The sequence below is a fragment of the Patagioenas fasciata genome, chromosome W, assembly GCF_037038585.1.
Source record: "Patagioenas fasciata isolate bPatFas1 chromosome W, bPatFas1.hap1, whole genome shotgun sequence".
Lineage (NCBI taxonomy): Eukaryota > Metazoa > Chordata > Aves > Columbiformes > Columbidae > Patagioenas > Patagioenas fasciata.
The window spans coordinates 43,944,035-43,962,900 of NC_092559.1; the positions used below are offsets into that span (position 1 = coordinate 43,944,035).

Sequence of the window (18,866 nt, forward strand, 5' to 3'; positions counted from 1 at the left end):
ATCACGATGGATAATTATAAGCTGTTCCCTAAGGACAGGTAGGGAAGAAGAGGAAGAGGAGTCGCACTCTATGTTAAGGAAAACCTGGAATGTATAGAAGCTGACTACAGTGATTGTGGAAGCCCTATTGAATGTCTCTGGGTTATCTCCAAGGGGTATCTTACAGTAGGCATCTGCTACTGACATTCAAACCAAGACAATAAGGCCGATAAATCAATATTTGAGTCACTTAAGCGAACTTTGGGGCAACAGAACCTGATTCTGATGGGTGACTTCAACTACCCAGACATTTGCTAGAAGAACAATACAGCAGCTCACCTGTCATCCATCAAGTACCTAGAATGTGTAGAGGACTGCTTCCTCACACAAATGTTAGATGTGCCAACCAGGAATGAGGCACTGCTGGACTTGCTACTCACAAACCAAGAAAACCTGCTTTTTAATATCTTGGCTAGTGATAGCCTTGGCTGCAGTGATCACAATATTGTGGAGTTTGGGATCCCACTGAGCACACTGATGGTTAGTACTAAGACAAAGGTTTTAAGTTTTAGAAGAGCAAACTTCAGCTTGCTCAGAGCACAGTTGGGAGGGATTCCGTGGAAAGCTTACATGGAGGATAAAGGAGCTAACGAGTGCTGGGAGTTCTTCAAGAATGCTCTCCTGGAAGCACAAAAACAGTTCATACCTTTTAAAGGTAAGGGAAGCAGATGGAGCAAGAGACCTCCTTGGCTTAACTGTGAGCTGCTGAGTCTGCTTAAAACCAAAAGAGAAGCATAACAGAGGTAGAAAAGTGGATGGATAATCATTGAGAAGTACAAGGGCATTGCCAGGGTGTACAGAGATGCAGTTAGAAAAGCAAAAGCTCAGCTCAAATTGAAATTGTCCAGAGATGTCAAAAACCATAATAAAGGGTTCTTCAGGTGCGTAAACAACAAACAGAAACAGAAGGAAAATATTGCCCTGCTGTTAAACAGCAGAGATGAAGTAGTTGCCAACAACACTGAAAAGGCAGAGGTTCTTGACACTTCTTTCACCTCTGTTTTTACCAGCACTGTTGGGCCCCAGGCCTTGGGAACAAAAATCTAGGTTGATGCTAACACAGACCCACTGTCAGTGAAGGAAGAGTTGGTAAGGGAACTATTACAGGAGTTTGTCCCCTACAAATCAATGGGCCCTGACAATGTCCACCCAAGCGTGTTAAAAGAGCTGGCTGATGTCATTGCGAGGCTGCTCTCTTTGTTGTGGAGATCTGGGGATGTCCCAGAAGACTGGAAGAAGGCTAATGTCACCCCTATCTACAAGGGCTTAAAGGAGGATCCAGGAAATTATAGGCCCATCAATCTTACTTCAGTCCCTGGGAAAAGTATAGAATGAATCCTTCTAGGGGCTATCACAAGTCAGTTGACACATGTGATTTGGAATGACCAGCACGGATTCACCAGGGGCAAGTCGTGCTTGATAAACCTGATCGCCTTCTATGACAAAGTAACATGCTCATGGATGTTGTCTACCTGGATTTCTCCAAGGCTTTTGATATGGTTTCCCACAGCCTCCTTCTAGGGAAACTGACACATTACAGTCTAGACAAGTAGTTTCTGAGGTGGGTGGGGAACTGGCTGACAGGCCACACCCAGAGGGTGGTGGTAAATAGCTCCTTTTCAAACTGGCAACTTGTCACGAGTGGGGTCCCCCAGGGATTAATTTTTGGGCCCAACACTGTTTATCATCTTCACAAGTGATCTGGATGATGGTACCAAGCGTACCCTGATGAAGTTTGCTGATGATACCAAACTGAGTGGGGAAGCAGACACTTCAGAAGGAAGACCTGGATAGGCTGGAAGAGTGGGCTAACAAGAACCTTATGAAGTTCAACAAGGACAAGTGTAAGGTCTTGCACCTGGGAAAACATAATCCAGGGGTGCAGCACAGGCTGGGATCTACCCAGCTGAGGAGCAGCTCTGTAGACAGGGACCTGGGGATCCTGGTGGACAACAAGCTCAAGTGTGCTGCTGTGGCAAAGGCGGCCAAGAGGATGCTAGGCTGCATTAGCAAGGGCATCACCAGCAGAGACAAAGAAGTCGTTATCCCACTCTACTTAACGCTTGTCAGGCCACACCTGGAATACTGGGTTCACTCTCGATTCCTGCTATGCAAAAAAGATGTGGACAGGCTGGAGAGGGTCCAGAGAAGTGCCTCAAAGATGATCAAAGGACTCAGAAGTCTGCCATGTGAGGAAAGGCTGAGAGAACTGAGCTCGTTCAGCCTTGAGAAAAGAAGGCTTAGGGGAGACCTCATCACTATGTTCCAGTATTTAAAGGGTGGCTACAAAGAAGATGGAGACTCCCTTTTTACAAAGACTCACATGGAAAAGACAAGGGGTAATGGGTACAAGTTACTCCTGGGGAGATTTCAATTGGATACACGAGGGAAATTTTTCATTATGAGAACAATCAGCCATTGGAATAATATCCCCAGGGAAGTAGTGGATTCCCCAGCGTTGGACACTTTTAAGATTCTGCTGGACAGGGTTCTGGACTGTGTTTTTGCCAAGAAAGGTTGGACCAGATGATCCTTGATCTCCCTTCCAACCTGATGTTCCTATGATTTTCTGATATGGTATTGAATATCTCTTTGGTCAGTTGGAGTTAGCTGTCCCAGCTGTCCCCTCTCCCAATTTCTTGTGTACCCCCACAGCCTACTCACTGGGGGGGGAGGTGATGGGGAAAAAGAGGAAGCCTCCACACTGTGTAAGCACTGCTCAGCAATAGCCAAAACACTGGTGTGTTATTAACACTGTTTAATCACAAATCCAAAACAGCACCATGTGGGCTGCTATGAGGAGAGTTAACTCCATCCCAACCATACCCAGTATACCAGATAATTGCTGTAGATTAGCATTGGTAAGTCAGCTGTCTTTCTAAATTGTAGTTTGTATTTCTTTAGCTTATTTTTTTCCACTGAATAATTTGTCTAATCTGTGAAGCGTTCACCTCTCATCTCATATAAAGTCCATGTCTTTAGAGAAAAGTGATTAGGCTTTTAAAAATCATGTTATGTGATAGGAAAATCCATTCAAAATAAAAAATGAAATTCCTAGTGATTTATGCAAACCTATTATGTATTAATTTTGATTGAGTAAGAAATGCAGTGCTATCTGGCATTGTTAGTCCTGTGTTGTTGACTGCTTTTAGTAAAGAAGGCAAATCTGTTTAGAGTATATTATCTGACAAGTAAACATTGACATATATAATCACTACATGTGGTATACTAATATTTTACATAAATAAAATTATTTAAAACCTCTAGTAGGTACAATAAAAGGTTGTACTTTTTTTTTTTTTTTTTATTCAAGAGCTGCTGAGTATGCTGCAGAACTTTTATAAATACAGAAGGCAATTCTGACATGGGTAAATGAAACTAGTGAAAGTACATAAATCTCAGTAGGTATCCCACACTAACTACCCATGTGGATACTAGAATTTCACATTTCTAGTGGAGAAGTAGCACTTGTGGATACTATAACCACTGTACATTATTTTCACTCCATATTTTATTACATTCACATAGCTGACTTCACAAATAATATCAATGAGTCACCATGGCCCAAGACAAAGAGTTATGCCTGTATTAGTGCAAAGGAATGCATTAAGATCAGAATGCAAAGTTGTGTTTCTTTTGCCTGTTTGATACTGATTCTCCACTAAATATTTTGTCCATGTCTTTAAATCGTTATTGAATTGGTTTTATTTTTTGTTAATATATATGTTTTTAAAGTACGGTAAAGACTATTAGATTTATTTTCTACAGAATCATGAAAAACAGGGATGGAAAAGAGCTGCTCATTCATCTGTTTTGTTTTTTTTTTTTTTTCTGAGGGTTCATCTGTCCAGTTTAGTGTTAAATTACTCACATGGTTGAACTTCCCTACTTGCCTTTTGAGACTGTTCTATAATTTAGAAAAAAAATAGGAAGTGTTTTCTGTAAATTATATATTCATTTAATTTAGGTTAAATTCATTAAATCTGTGTTAGAGAAGGAAGGGGCTATGGAGGCTGGGTGTCAGAGTACAAAAGTGCTCATTGGTAAATGTATCTTCAGAAGTGTAATTGCACAGTTCTGTTAACAATTTGATTTGTATTTTTGGACATAAGAAGTATTCTAATTAAAGGTCTGTTTTATGCTTCCATCTATCTTTTCAAAGTGTGACCATGCAAAGAAAAACCTTTTGTATTTGATGCATGTTCAGTAAATAAGCTAGATTAGTTGATCTCATTTATTTCTTGTTATTTAAATTGAATTTTAATTAGCTGATGAAAATGATGCATTGGTGTCTTAGTTGCTTTCAGTGATTAAAAATATTGACTTAATGGGTTTGTGTTGGGTTTAGCTACCATCAGCTAAGAAACTCACATCTATAGTAAGCGTAGGCACCTGTCTTTCCCTTCTAAAGTAACAACACATATATACCCTTTACTTAGTGGTCACGCGACAAACACAGGCTATGATTGGTTACTCTCTGCAGTCACGCATTCCACCCCCCCCATGGTGATTAGCTGCAGGGCACTGTCCACGAACTGTTCATGCACAGTGACGACAGCGCCCCTCCTGCAGCCTGGGTCGAGGACAGACCAGCTTCTGTTTACTTCCGTTCTGTCTTTGATGTCTCCAGAAAAACCCTCCGTTCAGGTCCTAGCCTGCACCACAGCCACATCATGCTCTGGCTTGTTCACAGCACACAGCCCATGTCCTCTTTCTTCCAAAAACTCTCCACACTAAAGACAATAGAGTCTTTCTGTGAAATAATTGAAACAATACTGTCATACAAAAAAGTCTGAGTTGCCTTGGAGCTTTGCTTGAGGTAGTATATGTTGGTTATTGGTAAATAAGTAAATGTTGTGGAAAAACACAGTACCCATTGATTATTTCATGCATGAAATTTCTAGAATAAAGAGGGGGGGAAGATTCAAGTCCAGGATTTTTTAGTTACTGGAACCTAGATATAGTTATTTTAGCTTTGACATGATGCAGCTTTGATTCCTTTATGAATTAGAGCAATATACAGCATTTTAGGGTGTGTCATAAAAACAAGGATAGTTGCAATTCTTGGTGCCATAGTGCATAAACACCCTTTACACAAAGATGCCCATGCAGAAGGATGAGGTACAAAGCACATGAGAGACAGATGGTGACATCTGGTGAAGGATTGTGTTCTGAGATTAGGTGAATCTGGGTCATGTCTATGTATGGAAGATGCAATAACTAGTCCACACTAATTCTTTGTAGTATGTTCAAATAATCTCCGGGTTGGGTACCCTATACTACTTGTGAAAGTTAGCTCCCTTGCACGTGGACACCCTCAACACTTCATAAAGTGTCTGCATGGAGGTGGATTAAGTGCAGAGTTGCTATTATGCAGTGAAATAATATCTCGGATGACAGCACACCAACCTCCTTGTGTAGACACAGTGTATGTGATGAAGGACTAATTCAGTTTCATATCCATTTGGTGGGGAACCAGTAAGCCGTGGAGAGACGTCTCACGTGTGGCCAGAGTTTCCACAGTGGGAAAGGTACCTGAATGGGAGTTGCTGTCTGTTTGTGGGTCAGCCACAGCCGCTAGCGATCTTGGGGGTAGATGGAGCAACTCCAAGATTTCTGTGTCTCAGTTCCGAGAGCCAGGATGGACTTTTGCTAATGACTAATCTTAAAAAGAGTGAAGGGTAATGCAGAAATCTCTCTTTTTGCAGCTGCTGAAAAAGGTAATAGTGAAAAAGGAATAATTGGTCTATAACTGCATGTTATCTTTTTTAAGTGCCCAGGCATTCCATGCATACCATTCTAAGCACTGTGTGAGATAGCTATCTGTCCTAAAACTAACTAGCCGGTAAAAAGTGTCTGTGTGTGTGCTGTGTGTGTGCGTGAAAGGCAGCTTGAATCTAACTTATTTTTATTGTTGAATCAGTAATTACTGTTTAAATTACTGGTACATTTTAGCCAGTGATTTGTATAAGGTGGAAAACGAACTTAAAACATCACACGGTGTGGTTCTTGGTTCCGGGACACGTTACTGAATTTTTTTCTCTTGCGAACTAAAAGATTTATTGATTGAGAAACAGTAATGGGTAACACTCAAAGTGGAGTACTAAAGAAAATCCCCCTTGGTTGCATATTAACTCACTGGAAGGAAATCATTGGGACAGGGGGTATGGAAAGCAAAATGACCCTAATTAAGTATCGTAATCACTGGTGGCCACTCTATAAATTAGAAGATGAGGAAAAATGGCCCATCAATGGAACTTTAAATTATAACACTCTACTACAATTAATGTTATTCTTAAGAAGGGAAGGAAAATGGGATGAGGTCACATATACAGATATGTTTTTCACCCTCAGAAATCACCACGAGTATCAGAGAGACTGTGGGTTAAAGCCTCCCCAGGACCCTATGGTAATAGCTTTAGAAAAGGAAAATAAGAAAAAAGAGAAAGCCAATAAGCCCCAGAAATGTTGTTTAGGATGCGATATAGGAGAAAGACGTGTAAACCCAGAAAAAGTAAGGAATCCTGGATCGGAGGATCTGCTAGAGTATTACAAGCCTTCAGTGGGGTGGCGGGAGGAACGCGGAGCGGCGGGGGAGGACGGGACCATGGGGGGATAGCCAGATACCTCTCAGGATATAGCACTGTATCCTCTCACACCGGAAGCAAGGAAACATTGCAAGCTCCCCTCAGAGAGGCAGTGGGACCAGAGGGGGAGCCAGTCTTAATAAGAGTACCCTTCTCTTCATTTGATCTTGAGACATGGAAAACAGTAGCCAAGAACTATCGGAGTGATTCTGTGGGGGTCGCTAGGCATTTCCAGTTTTTGATCAAACAACATAACCCCGATTGGAACGATATACAATTGTTATTGGACCATATGACAGAAACTGAAAAACAGCTAATATTGAAAACAACCCAAGATTTGGCTATTAACCAAATTGGCGATGCAGGAAGAGATGTGAAAAACTACTTTCCCTTACAGGACCCCCATTGGGTTCCAAATAGAGGAGCACACATGGGATTATTAAGCCAATATAGAGACTGGGTTGTGAAAGGGATGGAGCGAGCCGTCCCGCAAACGATTAATTGGTCAGCCTTGTACGCTATCCGGCAAGGGCCTAAAGAAACCCCCACAGAATTCCTGGATAAGTTGTGAGATACCATGAGAAGACACACACCTCTTGACCCAAGTTCAGAAGTAGGGATACAGCAATTAGTGTCATTATTTATAGGTCAGTCAGCAAATGATATTCAAAGGAAGTTACAGAAACTGAGAGTAACAGAAAGTAGAAATTTGGAACCATTGCTAGATGAAACTTGGAGAGTATTCAGTAACAGAGAACAGGAAGATCGTCGAAAGGATAGGCGTATGATAGTAGCAGCACTGCAAGAGAGTAGGGAAATTGAAAGGGTTGGAAGACTTCGAAAGCCTTTAGAGAGAGATCAATGTGCATGGTGTGGAAAAAAAGAACATTGGAAACATGAATTTCAGGAAAGACACAGAGGAAGAAGGCAGAAGGGGAATCGGATAGTAGCAAATGTTGAAAAAGATTGATGGGGACCTGGGGAATCTACCCTAGCAGATCCACTGGTTATAATGAAGCTAGGGAAAGAACAAAAACAAGTGGAATTTTTGGTAGATACAGGAGCAACATTTTCAGTCCTCAATCAAGCATTAATGCCAATAAGTAATGATTATGTAGTAGTAAAGGGAGCTACTGGTCAAAGTGAAAAAGCATATTTTTGTGAACCTTTAAAATACAAATTGGGCAAGCAAGTAGGTATTCATAAATTTTTATATATGCCCAATTCCCCGAAACCTCTTTTGGGAAGAGATCTGTTAGAACAGTTGGATGTGGTAATCAGATTTGAAAAAGGAGAAATTACTCTGGAGGTAAATGATCAGCAATATATGAAAATAATGGGCTTGCTTTTAGCAACTGTTCCCACAGAAGGCAAGATTAATGAAGAAGTTGTGAACCAAGTGTATCCTGGGGTATGGACTACTGATATACCTGGAAGAGCCAAAAATGCTCCACCTGTCAAGGTAAAAATCAAAGAAGGAGAAAAACCGGTAAGGATAAAACAATACCCTTTGAAAAGGGAGGACAGGGAGGGAATTCAGCCGGTAATAGAGAAATTTCTACAAATTGGGTTATTAAAGGAATGTGAGTCCAGTTATAACACCCCTATATTGCCCATCCGTAAACCGGACGGTTCATATCGGGTGGTTCAGGACTTACGAGCTATAAACAAAATAACCGAGGACCTCTACCCAGTGGTAGCAAACCCATACACACTTCTGACTGTATTAACACCTGATTTGACTTGGTTTACTGTTCTAGATTTAAAGGATGCCTTTTTTTGCCTCCCTCTCCATGAAGCCAGCCAGACAATATTTGCGTTTGAATGGGAAAACCCTAAAAGTGGACATAAACCCCAGCTCACACGGACAGTGCTGCCACAGGGATTTAAGAATAGCCTGACAATATTTGGAAATCAGCTTGCTAAAGATTTTGAATCTTGGGAAGCCCCACCTGATGGGAGACAGATGCTACAATATGTGGGTAACATCTTGATCACCACCCTAACAAAGGAGACGTGCATAACTTGGACTGTAAGTTTACTGAATTTTTTGGGGCTCCAAGGATACTGGTTATCACAGAAGAAAGCCCAGATGGTACAGCAACAAGTAACTTATTTGAGCTATGAAATTAGTGCAGGGCAGAGGACCCTGGGACAGGCTCAAAAGGAGGCTATATGCCAAACTCCAAAGCCTCAAACTGTAAAAGAATTACGGACCTTTTGGGGCATGACAGGGTGGTGCCGGCTGTGGATCTATAATTATGGATTGCTTGTCAAACCACTGTATGCACTAATAGCCACAGATCAGAAACACCTGCAATGGAATAAAGAAGCTACAAGAGCCTTTGAAGGACTAAAAAGAGCTTTGATGTCAGCCCCCGCTTTAGGACTCCCAGATGTGGGTAAACCATTTATTCTCTCATGAGAAGCAGGGAATAGCCTTGGGTATATTGGCACAGGATCTTGGCCCATACTGATGAGCAGCGACCTATTTCTCCAAACAGTTAGATGCAACTGCAAAAGGGTGGTCTGGACGCCTGTGGGCAGTTGCAGCAGTGATACTGAACATACAAGAGGCCCGGAAATTTACCATGGGTCAGAAAATGACTGTGCTAGTATCCCACACAGTGTCTACAGTCCTAGAAGCAAAAGGGGGACATTGGCTTTCCCCACAAAGATTTCTCAAATATCAGGCTATAACAGTGGAACAGGATGATGTAGAAATCATCATCACTAACATTGTCAATCCGGCTTCTTTCCTCAGTGGTAACAATGGAGAACCAGTTCATCACGATTGCCTGGAAACCATTGAAGCAACATATTCCAGCCGACTAGATCTAAAGGACAGTCCTATGGAAAATGCTGAAAACTGGTTTACAGATGGAAGCAGCTATGTCCTGAATGGTGAAAGGTGTGCTGGTTATGCTATAACCACTAGCCATGAAGTGATGGAATCTGGACCTCTACCTAAAAGTACTTCAGCACAGAAGGCAGAAATAATCGCCCTTATTCATGCTCTGGAACTAGCTCAAGGTAAAATGGTTAACATCTATACTGACTCCAAGTATGCTTTTCGGGTCATACATGCTCATGGAGCAATTTGGAAAGAAAGAGGACTCTTGAACTCTCAAGGAAAACATACCAAACATGCAAGTGAGATATTGAAATTACTGGAAGCAGTTCAACTTCCTAAGAAAGTGGCAATCATGCATATCAAGGCACACCAGAAAGTGAGCTCAGAATTGGAAAAAGGGAATGAGCTGGCGAACAGAGAAGCAAAATGGGCGGCTAAGCAAAAGGTAAAAGTAGAAAGTGCCCTAGTCCCCGATGGACAGGTTTCTTTAGAAGGTAAGCCAGAGTACACTAAGGAAGATTGGAAACTCATTATAGATTTAGAGGAATCATATAATGAGGAAGGGTGGGCTCACACCCCACAAGGAAAACTTATTGTTCCTTCTTATTTAGTCTGGCCTTTAGTAAGGGATGAGCACAGGAAGGTACATTGGGGAGCAGAGGCACTATAAAAATATTTGATCAGAAAAATAGTGGCTAGACAGGTGACGCAGCAATGTGATCTTTGCCTCCAGACTAATCCTAAGAATATACCTAAGCCAGAAATGGGTCAAATTGGGAAAGGAAATGGACCTGGGCAACAATGGCAAATTGATTTTTCGGAACTCCCAATAAAAGGGGGGTACTGATATTTGTTGGTACTAACTGATAGTTTTTCAGGTTGGCCAGAAGCATTCCCTAACAGAACAGCAAAAGCTCGGAAGGTAACTAAAACATTGGTACAAGAAACAATACCGAGGTTTGGAGTTCCAGCTGATATATCCTCCGATAGAGGGCCACACTTTATTTCAAAAATTGTACAACAAATCAGTCAGCACTTGGGAATAGACTGGCAACTACATACTCCTTATCATCCTCAATCTATTGACCAGGTAGAAACAATGAATCATCTAATTAAACAACAAATTGTATAATTGGGACAGGAGATGAACTTGGCTTGGCCTAAGTCTTTGCCTTTGGCCCTTTTGCATATACGAACAAGGCCAAGGGCAAAGGAAAGGTTGAGTCGTTTTGAAATCCTGTATGGGAGACCCTATAGTGTACAGAAAGGGATATCTGCACAAGTAGGGGATGAAATTATGACTTCTTACATGGTGGCATTGGGTAAACAACTTAACAAAATTGAGAAACGTGTTTAGAACTCGGAGTAGGGGTTTGCATGGGCCAGTACATAACATCTAGCTGGGAGATTATATGTATGTGAAGTCTCTTGCAGAAAACACTTTGGAACCACAATGGGAAGGTCCATTTCAAGTCCTCCTGACATCCTTCACCGTTATCAAGATTAAAGAACAGAATGCCTGGACCCATCATTCTAGAGTGAAGAAAGCCTGGAAAACACCATGGAGGGTAACCCAGGTGCAGCCTGAAAAATTATATTTTTCATGATCATAGCTTTAGGACACGGTTGGAATGCAAAAAATTGGCATGTAAAGCTCACCCAAATGATTTGGAACAATTTGAACCTTTCAGACTGTTGGATATGCACGGTCCTCCCAAGAGGAATGGAATTTCCACTGTTGGGAGTACCCCATCCAGACTGGAGTAGAGAAGGGGGTGGAGGGGGAAAGCTGGATGCGAACCAGAAGCAAGCCTGTCTTTATGGACAGGATCTGAATAAAACGATAGGAAGACATTTCAAATTGGTACCTTGGAATCAAACTGAAATTACAATTTATTCTAGATGTATGAACTCCATAGATAAAAGTTTCAAAATGGCAGTGAATGTAGTCAGTCACAGGGTATTGGAATCTTTGATATAACTAAGCTGAAAGAACTGGGGTTTAATTACAGCATGCAAAACATAGAAAACTTTAACTTCCCTTCCAACATAGCAACAAATTGTAATCTAGCTCCTGGGTGGTGGTGGCTTTGCAGAGACAGACGAGCCAGGAAAAGCCTACCCAATAATTGGCAAGGCCATTGTACAGGCAGATACATAGTACCTCAAGAAAAGGTATTTAACCATTCATACCCACCGCCAGGTATTGTTAGGACATTATGGAGAAAAACGCGTTCAGTGCCGAATAACCCTGTTGTAAAGAGGCCCTTGGGATTTCATAGTTTTGCTAGATGGTTGATTCCTCAACTAGGAGTTAGTGAACTAGAAAAGCCATAGTAAATATATCAGCCACAATCGAGAAAATCGAAAATCCCCCTCTTAAGGGGCTCCAGGAAGAGATATCATCACTAAGCAAGATAGTCTTGCAAAATCGCATGATCCTAGACCTCCTGACTGCAAAAGGAGGAGTTTGTGTGGTGATAAACCAAAGTTGTTGCTCATATATTAATCAGGAGAAACGGGTAGAAACAGATATTCAAAAGATATGGGAACAATCTCAGATCCTCCATCAAGTTACTAGAGACAATACAACATGGGGATTCTCTAATTTATGGGAAGGCCTCACTTTCTGGATTCCCAAATTAACCCGGTTACAATCCTTATTTGTAGCTTTAGTGGGAATATTATCTTTAGGGATACTGGTCTGTCTGATGATGAGGTGTTTATTGTGGTGTTGCCAGAGTACCAGGAATACTTATAGCAACTGGAAGAAACATCAACTAAGGCAGGAGCTAGAATCTAATAGGTACTTTGTAAAGACATTAGATAAAGAATCATCATATTAGTAAAAGAATTTACTGACCTCTCAGAAAAGGGGGGATTGATACAGGGAATTAACAATTAATTAACTAACAATTAACTAATTAACACTTAAAGAACACATAAATAATAATTAACTAACACTTAAAGACACTTAGAGAACTAACCCTTTAACCTACATCACTATTGCCTAGCCTTGCTTAGTTTTGTGTAACATATTGTACGAGAAACAGGACTTCACTGATGCCTTGCAAAGATAATAATCCTTGGGTGCATCCTTGATGAATCCTTGGGTGAACTAGATAACAGAAACTTGGGCACAGGACAGGAGATACGCCAGTTTTAACCAACTCAGCAGTCTGAGACCTAACCAACTCATCACACTGGACCAAAGGTGACCGTGTACAGAGAAAGAGGACCCAGGTTCACGATCACTGCGCAGCTGCAACCAGGAGGAGCCGGAGGTGGAGACTATGGAAATGGTCTCCCGGAACTCATTGTAACAAGAACCGCCTTCTCGGGGACAGGTTATGAATATGTATAGGCGTTCCTAAAAACTTCGATGAATATGTAACACTTTATTGGATTTAACCAAGCTCATAACTACTGTAAAATACACACCATTTTGGGTGAATTTATTCCCTGTGTGACCGACATCGTAATTGCATACCTTCCTTACAACCTTAAGGGTTGTAAGGTCATTTCTGTGCCTCATCAGTGGCAGTCTGTACCATCTTTGCTGTTAGATGCACTGGGTGAATTGAGATTGGAGCTTCAAAGTTAGTTTCCTTTTGTGTGACTCTTAGTGTCTTTTGATGTACTTCCCCCCCAAGTTTATGTTTTTTAGAAGGAAAAAATACAATTCTAATTAATTTTCAAGTAGGTCACATTGAATAACTGACACGAGACTGCAAATTTCATGTAGTAGTTCTGCCTCTTAATGAACATAATTTTTATTATGTAACATAAATTTAGTCTAGTATGAGGAAGAGAATAGGAAAGGTGTTTCCAGTGCAAAATATATTTAAGAGCAAATAAAAAGCAGTGATTTTAGGGAAGAGAATTAACAGCAGCAGATGCATGGGTACATTGAAGCCAACTGGCTGAAGCAGTTTCACAATCAGAAAAAATGAGTAAAATGTGCTGTAGGTGAATCGTTTTTTTACTGGGGAGTAAAAAGGAAATGTTAGTAATCTAAGTATCCATATGTTATCTCCTCTAGCTTTTAAAAAAACTTTCACTTATCTGTCAAATAGACAGTGAAATGGGCACAACTGAGAAGGTGAATAACCCATGAGCCAATTGTTCACCAAACATATTATGTACTTGTCTAGCTGTATGCTGGACATTTTGTCCAGAAGGATACTGTCAGAAAGTATTAAAAGCTTTGCTAAAATAAAAAAATACACATCTACTGGCTTCCTTTGGCCAACTAGCTGGGTGACCTTGTCATAAAAGGAAAAAAAAAGTTAGTTAAGCAGAACTTTCCCCTTGTTATGACCAATTACTGCATTGCTTCTCAAGTGTTTTTCAGTAACTCCCAGAATAACCTCCATAGGACATAGGAGATTGACAGGCCTGTAATTCTCAGGGTCTTCCTTCTTACCCTTCTTGAAAATTGGGACAGCATTTGCCAGCTTCAAGTCAACTGGGACCTCTCCAGACTCCCAAGACTGTCGAAAAGTAATGGAGAGAGGTCCCATGATGACATTGGCCAGCTCATTTAGTACCCTGGGATGAATCCCATTGGGCTCCATAGGCTTATGTGCATCCAACTGGAGCAGCAAGTCTCAAACAAGTCCAGAGTCGGCTGGGAGTTTATCATCCCTTCAGTTATGGTGTTCCAACACAGGGCTCTGGGGGTCCCAGGGCCTCATCATCAGTGTTAAAGACAGAGACAAAGACAACATTAAATGTCTACATCCCTATTTGTGAGGTGATTGACCTCATCAAGTAGCAGACCAATGTTATATCTGATCTTCCTTTTATTGTTAACATATTTTTAAAAGTCACTTTTTGTTGTTCTTCACAGTGCTGTTCAGCTTTAATACAGCTTTGGCCACACAAATTTTCTCCCTCCAGTGACAAACAGCATCTCTGTAGTCTTTCCATGTTGCCTGTCCTGGTTTCCAATGTCTACACACTTTCCTTCTCCACCTAAGTTCTAGAGTTCATCCAAGCTGGCCTTCTGCCCCACTTGCTTGATTTCCAATACTTTGGAATTGCCTGCTCATGAACTTGTAAGAGATAGTTCTTAAAAAGAAATAAGCATGTGACTTGTTTGCTAGTGTCTCTCCACTCTGTAGTTCAAGACATTATCAAGAAATCACAAGTGTGGGTGGCTGTCTGTGAGTATGAGATTTTGTATCTTCTTTCTTTCTGATGTAATGTACTTCTTTCTTTTCAGGTTCACATAACGCTAGGGATCAAAGAAGCATATGTAACACTTGTGTGGTGCTGGGACCAGTCTTCTGAAAGAAGACTCAGAAATAACTCTTCAACCTGTTTATTCTGGGACTGACTTTTCTTAGGAAAAAAGCTCAACAGAGAAACTTTTCACACTGGAACCATTATAAATAAATCTGTCTAAAGAACTTGCTACCTGGAGACACTTTTGCAAAGACTGAATCCTGTTTTTCATCTGTGTTTGCACTTCAGACTGTAAACAATGAGTGAGTTCTGGTTGTGTTTCAACTGCTGTATTGCAGAACAGCCTCAGCCTGTAAGTATGAGTATTGGAACTGTTTTGTGTATTATTTAATACATTGTTAATTTTTTTTTTTTAGCTTCTTAAATTAGTGCTGTTGGACTAAGCCCAGTGAGAATTAAGGAATTAACTTCCATCTTGGTTTAGCTGTAAAAGAAAAGAGTCTGATCTAGACGTCATAGAGCCATTTTCTTATCCTTAATCTTAAATCTGTTTGAAGCCTTTGAAAAGAACCTTTATGTGTTTGACCTGTAGAGAGGGAGAAAGGAAGGGGAAGGGGAATGTGAGAGTGAGGAAGACCTAAACTGTTGCTCTAACATCTGCCAAAAAGCAGATGGAAATCTGGAAATGTCATGACATCTGATACTGTTTTAAGGAGCTTTTCCTGTGTGGCTGGACAACGCTGAAGGAAGGAAATACAGGGTAAAATCCATTTCTCCTCTGCCTTTCTTAGCATTCATTTAAATGAAGTCAGAGAGAGGCTGGGTGAGAGGGAGAGCAAGAGAATGAGGAGGCAGGGGGGAAGGAAGAAGCACAAGCCAGAGAGAGCGGGTGAGACTGAGAGACTGGGAACGGGAGTGAGGGCAGGACAGTGGGAAAAGGAGCAAGGGATGGGGGAGTATTGTGTCCAGTTCTGGGCCCCTCAGTTCAAGGACAGGGAACTGCTGGAGAGAGTCCAGTGCAGGGCAACTGAGAGGGCGAAAACTCATGGACTCCACACAATTCAATATGAATTCAAGCGAAGCCATTTATTACAGAGACAAGCCTCCTTATATATGCAGTTATTTCCTGATCACGCGTCCACGCTCCAAGCATGCATTAGCTGATTGGATATTGTCCATGGTCACGAGCTGTCCATGCACCCGAGTCTCACTGCTGTTTTTCAGGGTGCTGTTTTTCAGCCTTCGGGCTGTCCTTGAGATTCCTTTGACTAGTTCAGAAATAAATCTCTATCTAATAGAAACCCATCCACACAACAACCTCAAGAAAATCCCTCAAATCTCCCACAGGCAACAAAGATGATTAAGGGAGTGGAGCATCTCCATTATGAGGAAAGGCTGAGGGAGCTGGGTCTCTTTAGTTTGGAGGAGACTGAGGGGTGACCTCATTAATGTTTATAAATATATAAAGGGTGAGTGTCACGAGGATGGAGCCAGGCTCTTCTTCTTCTTCTTCCCTCCTTGTTAGTGAGAATGAGATCCAGCAGTATTCCTCTCCTAGTTGGCTCATCTACCATTTGCATCAGGAAGTTATCATCAATGCACAGGAAGAACCTCCGGGACTGTGGATGTCTGGCTGAGTAGTCCTTCCAGCAAATACCAGGGTAGTTAAAATCTCCCACAATAACCAGGGCTTGTAATTGCGAGGCTGCTCTCAGCTGCCTGTAGAAGGCCTCATCAACTTCCTCATCCTGATCTGGTGGCCTGTAATAGACAACAGTATCACCCCTGCCAGCCTGCCCCTTAATTCTCACCCACAGACTCTCAACTCGCTCCTCATCCGCCCCTGGACAGTACTCAATACATTGTAGTTGCTCTCTTATGTAAAGAGCAACTCCACCACCTCACCTGGTGTCACGGTCCATTCGGTGATGGACTCATGATGGTTCGTTTACCTTGATCTCGAAGCGCAAAATTAAGGCAACCAAAATGCCAAAGGGTTATAATTCAATCGAACAGTGTTACTTTATTATTTTGCCGGTAAAGCGGTACACGTCAGAGAGAGTAGAGGAAAAAGGGAAAGGAAAAAGGAAAAAGAAAGAAAAAAATAGAAAAAGAAAAAGGGGGAAAGAGGATTCAGTTACCGTCAGAACGAGTCCCAAAGGCATTCCTCTGGTCTCCGGTCCCGTGAGAAGAGTCCTGCCAGTCCTCTGTCATGATCCAGGATCCTCTGGTGGGAAGATCTTTTGGTTTGTTTCCAGGAGACAGAACCCTCATCTCGAGTTTGGAGTGCTCTACGCCAAGGTGTGTGTGGTGTGCAGGAAATCTGAATCTTCCCCCTTGCGTTCTGGACACTTCTCACCGATCATGGTGTAAGGCCAGGTGCGGTTAAAGCGAAACGTCCTTCCCCTGATGCAGACCAAACACTACCTGCACCCCACTGTTTCCCAGAATCCTGTCCGTGATGCCAAATAAATGTCACAGTCCATTCGGTGATGGACTCGTGATGGTTCGTTTACCTTGATCTCAAAGTGCAAAATTAAGGCAACCAAAATGCCAAGGGGTTATAATTCAATCGAACAGTGTTACTTTACTATTTCGCCAGTAAAGCGGCACACATTAGAGAGAGTAGAGGAAAAAGGGAAAGGAAAAAGAAAGAAAAGAAAAAGAAAAAGGGGGAAAGAGGATTCAGTTACCACCAGAACAAGTCCCAAAGGCATCGCTCTGGTGTCCGGTCCCATGAGAAGAGTCCTGCCAGTCCTTCGTCATGATCCGGGATCCTCTGGTGGGAAGATCTTAATGATGTCCATTCGGGAGTCATCTTTTATGCTTCTTCACCCCCCCTCACTCCCATTGTTTGAGGCCAATCTCCGCCTTTGTTTCGCAATCCAGGCTTAACTGCGCAGGCCTGAAAAATCCCCGCTATGCTTGCCAGGCCCCATCTGCGCCTGCGTGGCCTCACATTCAGGAGTCTCTTTCTGGTCCATTGGGTGACCTCAGGACCCTTAGTGAGCTTCTGGGCATGCTCTTCTTCGTTGGCCTTTGTTTCAGGGAGGAGATCGGGGGCAGGTGTGACTGAGGCAGCAGGTGAGAATCCATCTTCTGGATGGCAGTTATTGTCCCCGGGTTGGAGAGACCCGTATAACACAATCCCTTTTAGGAGGCGGGGGCTAGTTTGGCTGAGGCAGCAGGTGAAGTCCATATAGCAGCCATTGTTACCGGTAACCTCCCGGGTCAGAGAGACTTGTGCAATACAATTCTTCTCCTCAGGCCTCTCTCCAAGTCATTGTCCATCTGTTCTTTCTGTCAGGGCCTCAGTTCTCCTAGTCCCTGATGACTATGTTTCAGGCAAATACTGTTCCATCTTCACACCGACTCTTCACCTGGCTGGTCTGTCTTACCTGAAACGGAAATAGCCATCCATGACCACATTCCAGTCATGTAAGCTGTCCCACCATGTCTCTCTAATTGTCACCAGATCATAATCTCCTGACCAAACACAAGTTTCTAACTCCTCCTGCTTATTCCCCATGCTGCATGCATTGATGTACAGACATTTCAGGGAGTGAGCTGAGTACACCAATTTCACCCTAGGGGGGTGGGAGGCCTCCCGGTCTTTATCAATACTAGAGCGCTGCCCCACTGGTGCAAGCCCAGCTACAACCCCATCCCCCTTCGAGTCTAGTTTAAAGTTCTCCAAATGAGCCCTGCTAATTCCCATCCCAGCATCCTTTTGCCTCTGCGAGATAAACCTTTCCCATGTATTACTGTTTGGACTGGTGTCTTAAAAAACCAGCCAGTATCAAAGAACCCAAAGCCCTGCTGTAGCACCAGTCTTGTAGCCAAGCATTTATGGACTTCTTCTATTCCATCCCACGTCATCACCCGAAAATGGGAGGGAACAGAAAATCACTTGAGCCCCAGACTCTTTCACCAACCGTCCCAAGGCCTTGAAGTCTTTCTTCATTTCCCTCAGACTACAGGATGCAGCTTCCTCCCCACCTGTCTGGAAGATCAGCAGTGGGTAGTAGTCTGTTGGGTGCACCAGGTTGGGGAGTGCCCTGGTGATATCCCTGATCCGGGCTCCAGTTAGACTGCACGCTTCTCTATGATGAGGGTCAACTCTGCATGTTGGGCCCTCTGTTCCTCTCAGAAGGGAATTGCCTACTACAGTTACCCTTCTTTCTTTCTTATCAGAG

General features: G+C 42.4%; 1 protein-coding gene and 1 pseudogene across 2 annotated transcripts in view; one reads left to right on the top strand and one right to left on the bottom strand.

Moving 5' to 3' along the window:
• LOC136115739 (CBP80/20-dependent translation initiation factor-like) overlaps window positions 1–18,866 on the bottom strand; it is a 125,097-nt gene that overhangs the window by 16,073 nt on the left and 90,158 nt on the right. Inside the window, exon 7 of one of the 2 annotated variants that reach the window (XM_071801616.1) lies at window positions 16,712–18,068. The exons of the other annotated variant lie outside the window; for it this stretch is intronic. Within the exon in view, the coding sequence (XP_071657717.1) occupies window positions 18,012–18,068 (57 nt within the window). The 3' untranslated portion in view covers window positions 16,712–18,011. Of the gene's footprint in view, window positions 1–16,711; window positions 18,069–18,866 lie in introns of those variants that run through there. 2 annotated transcript variants of the gene reach the window in all.
• Window positions 610–17,746, top strand: LOC139826298 (syncytin-2-like; annotated as a pseudogene).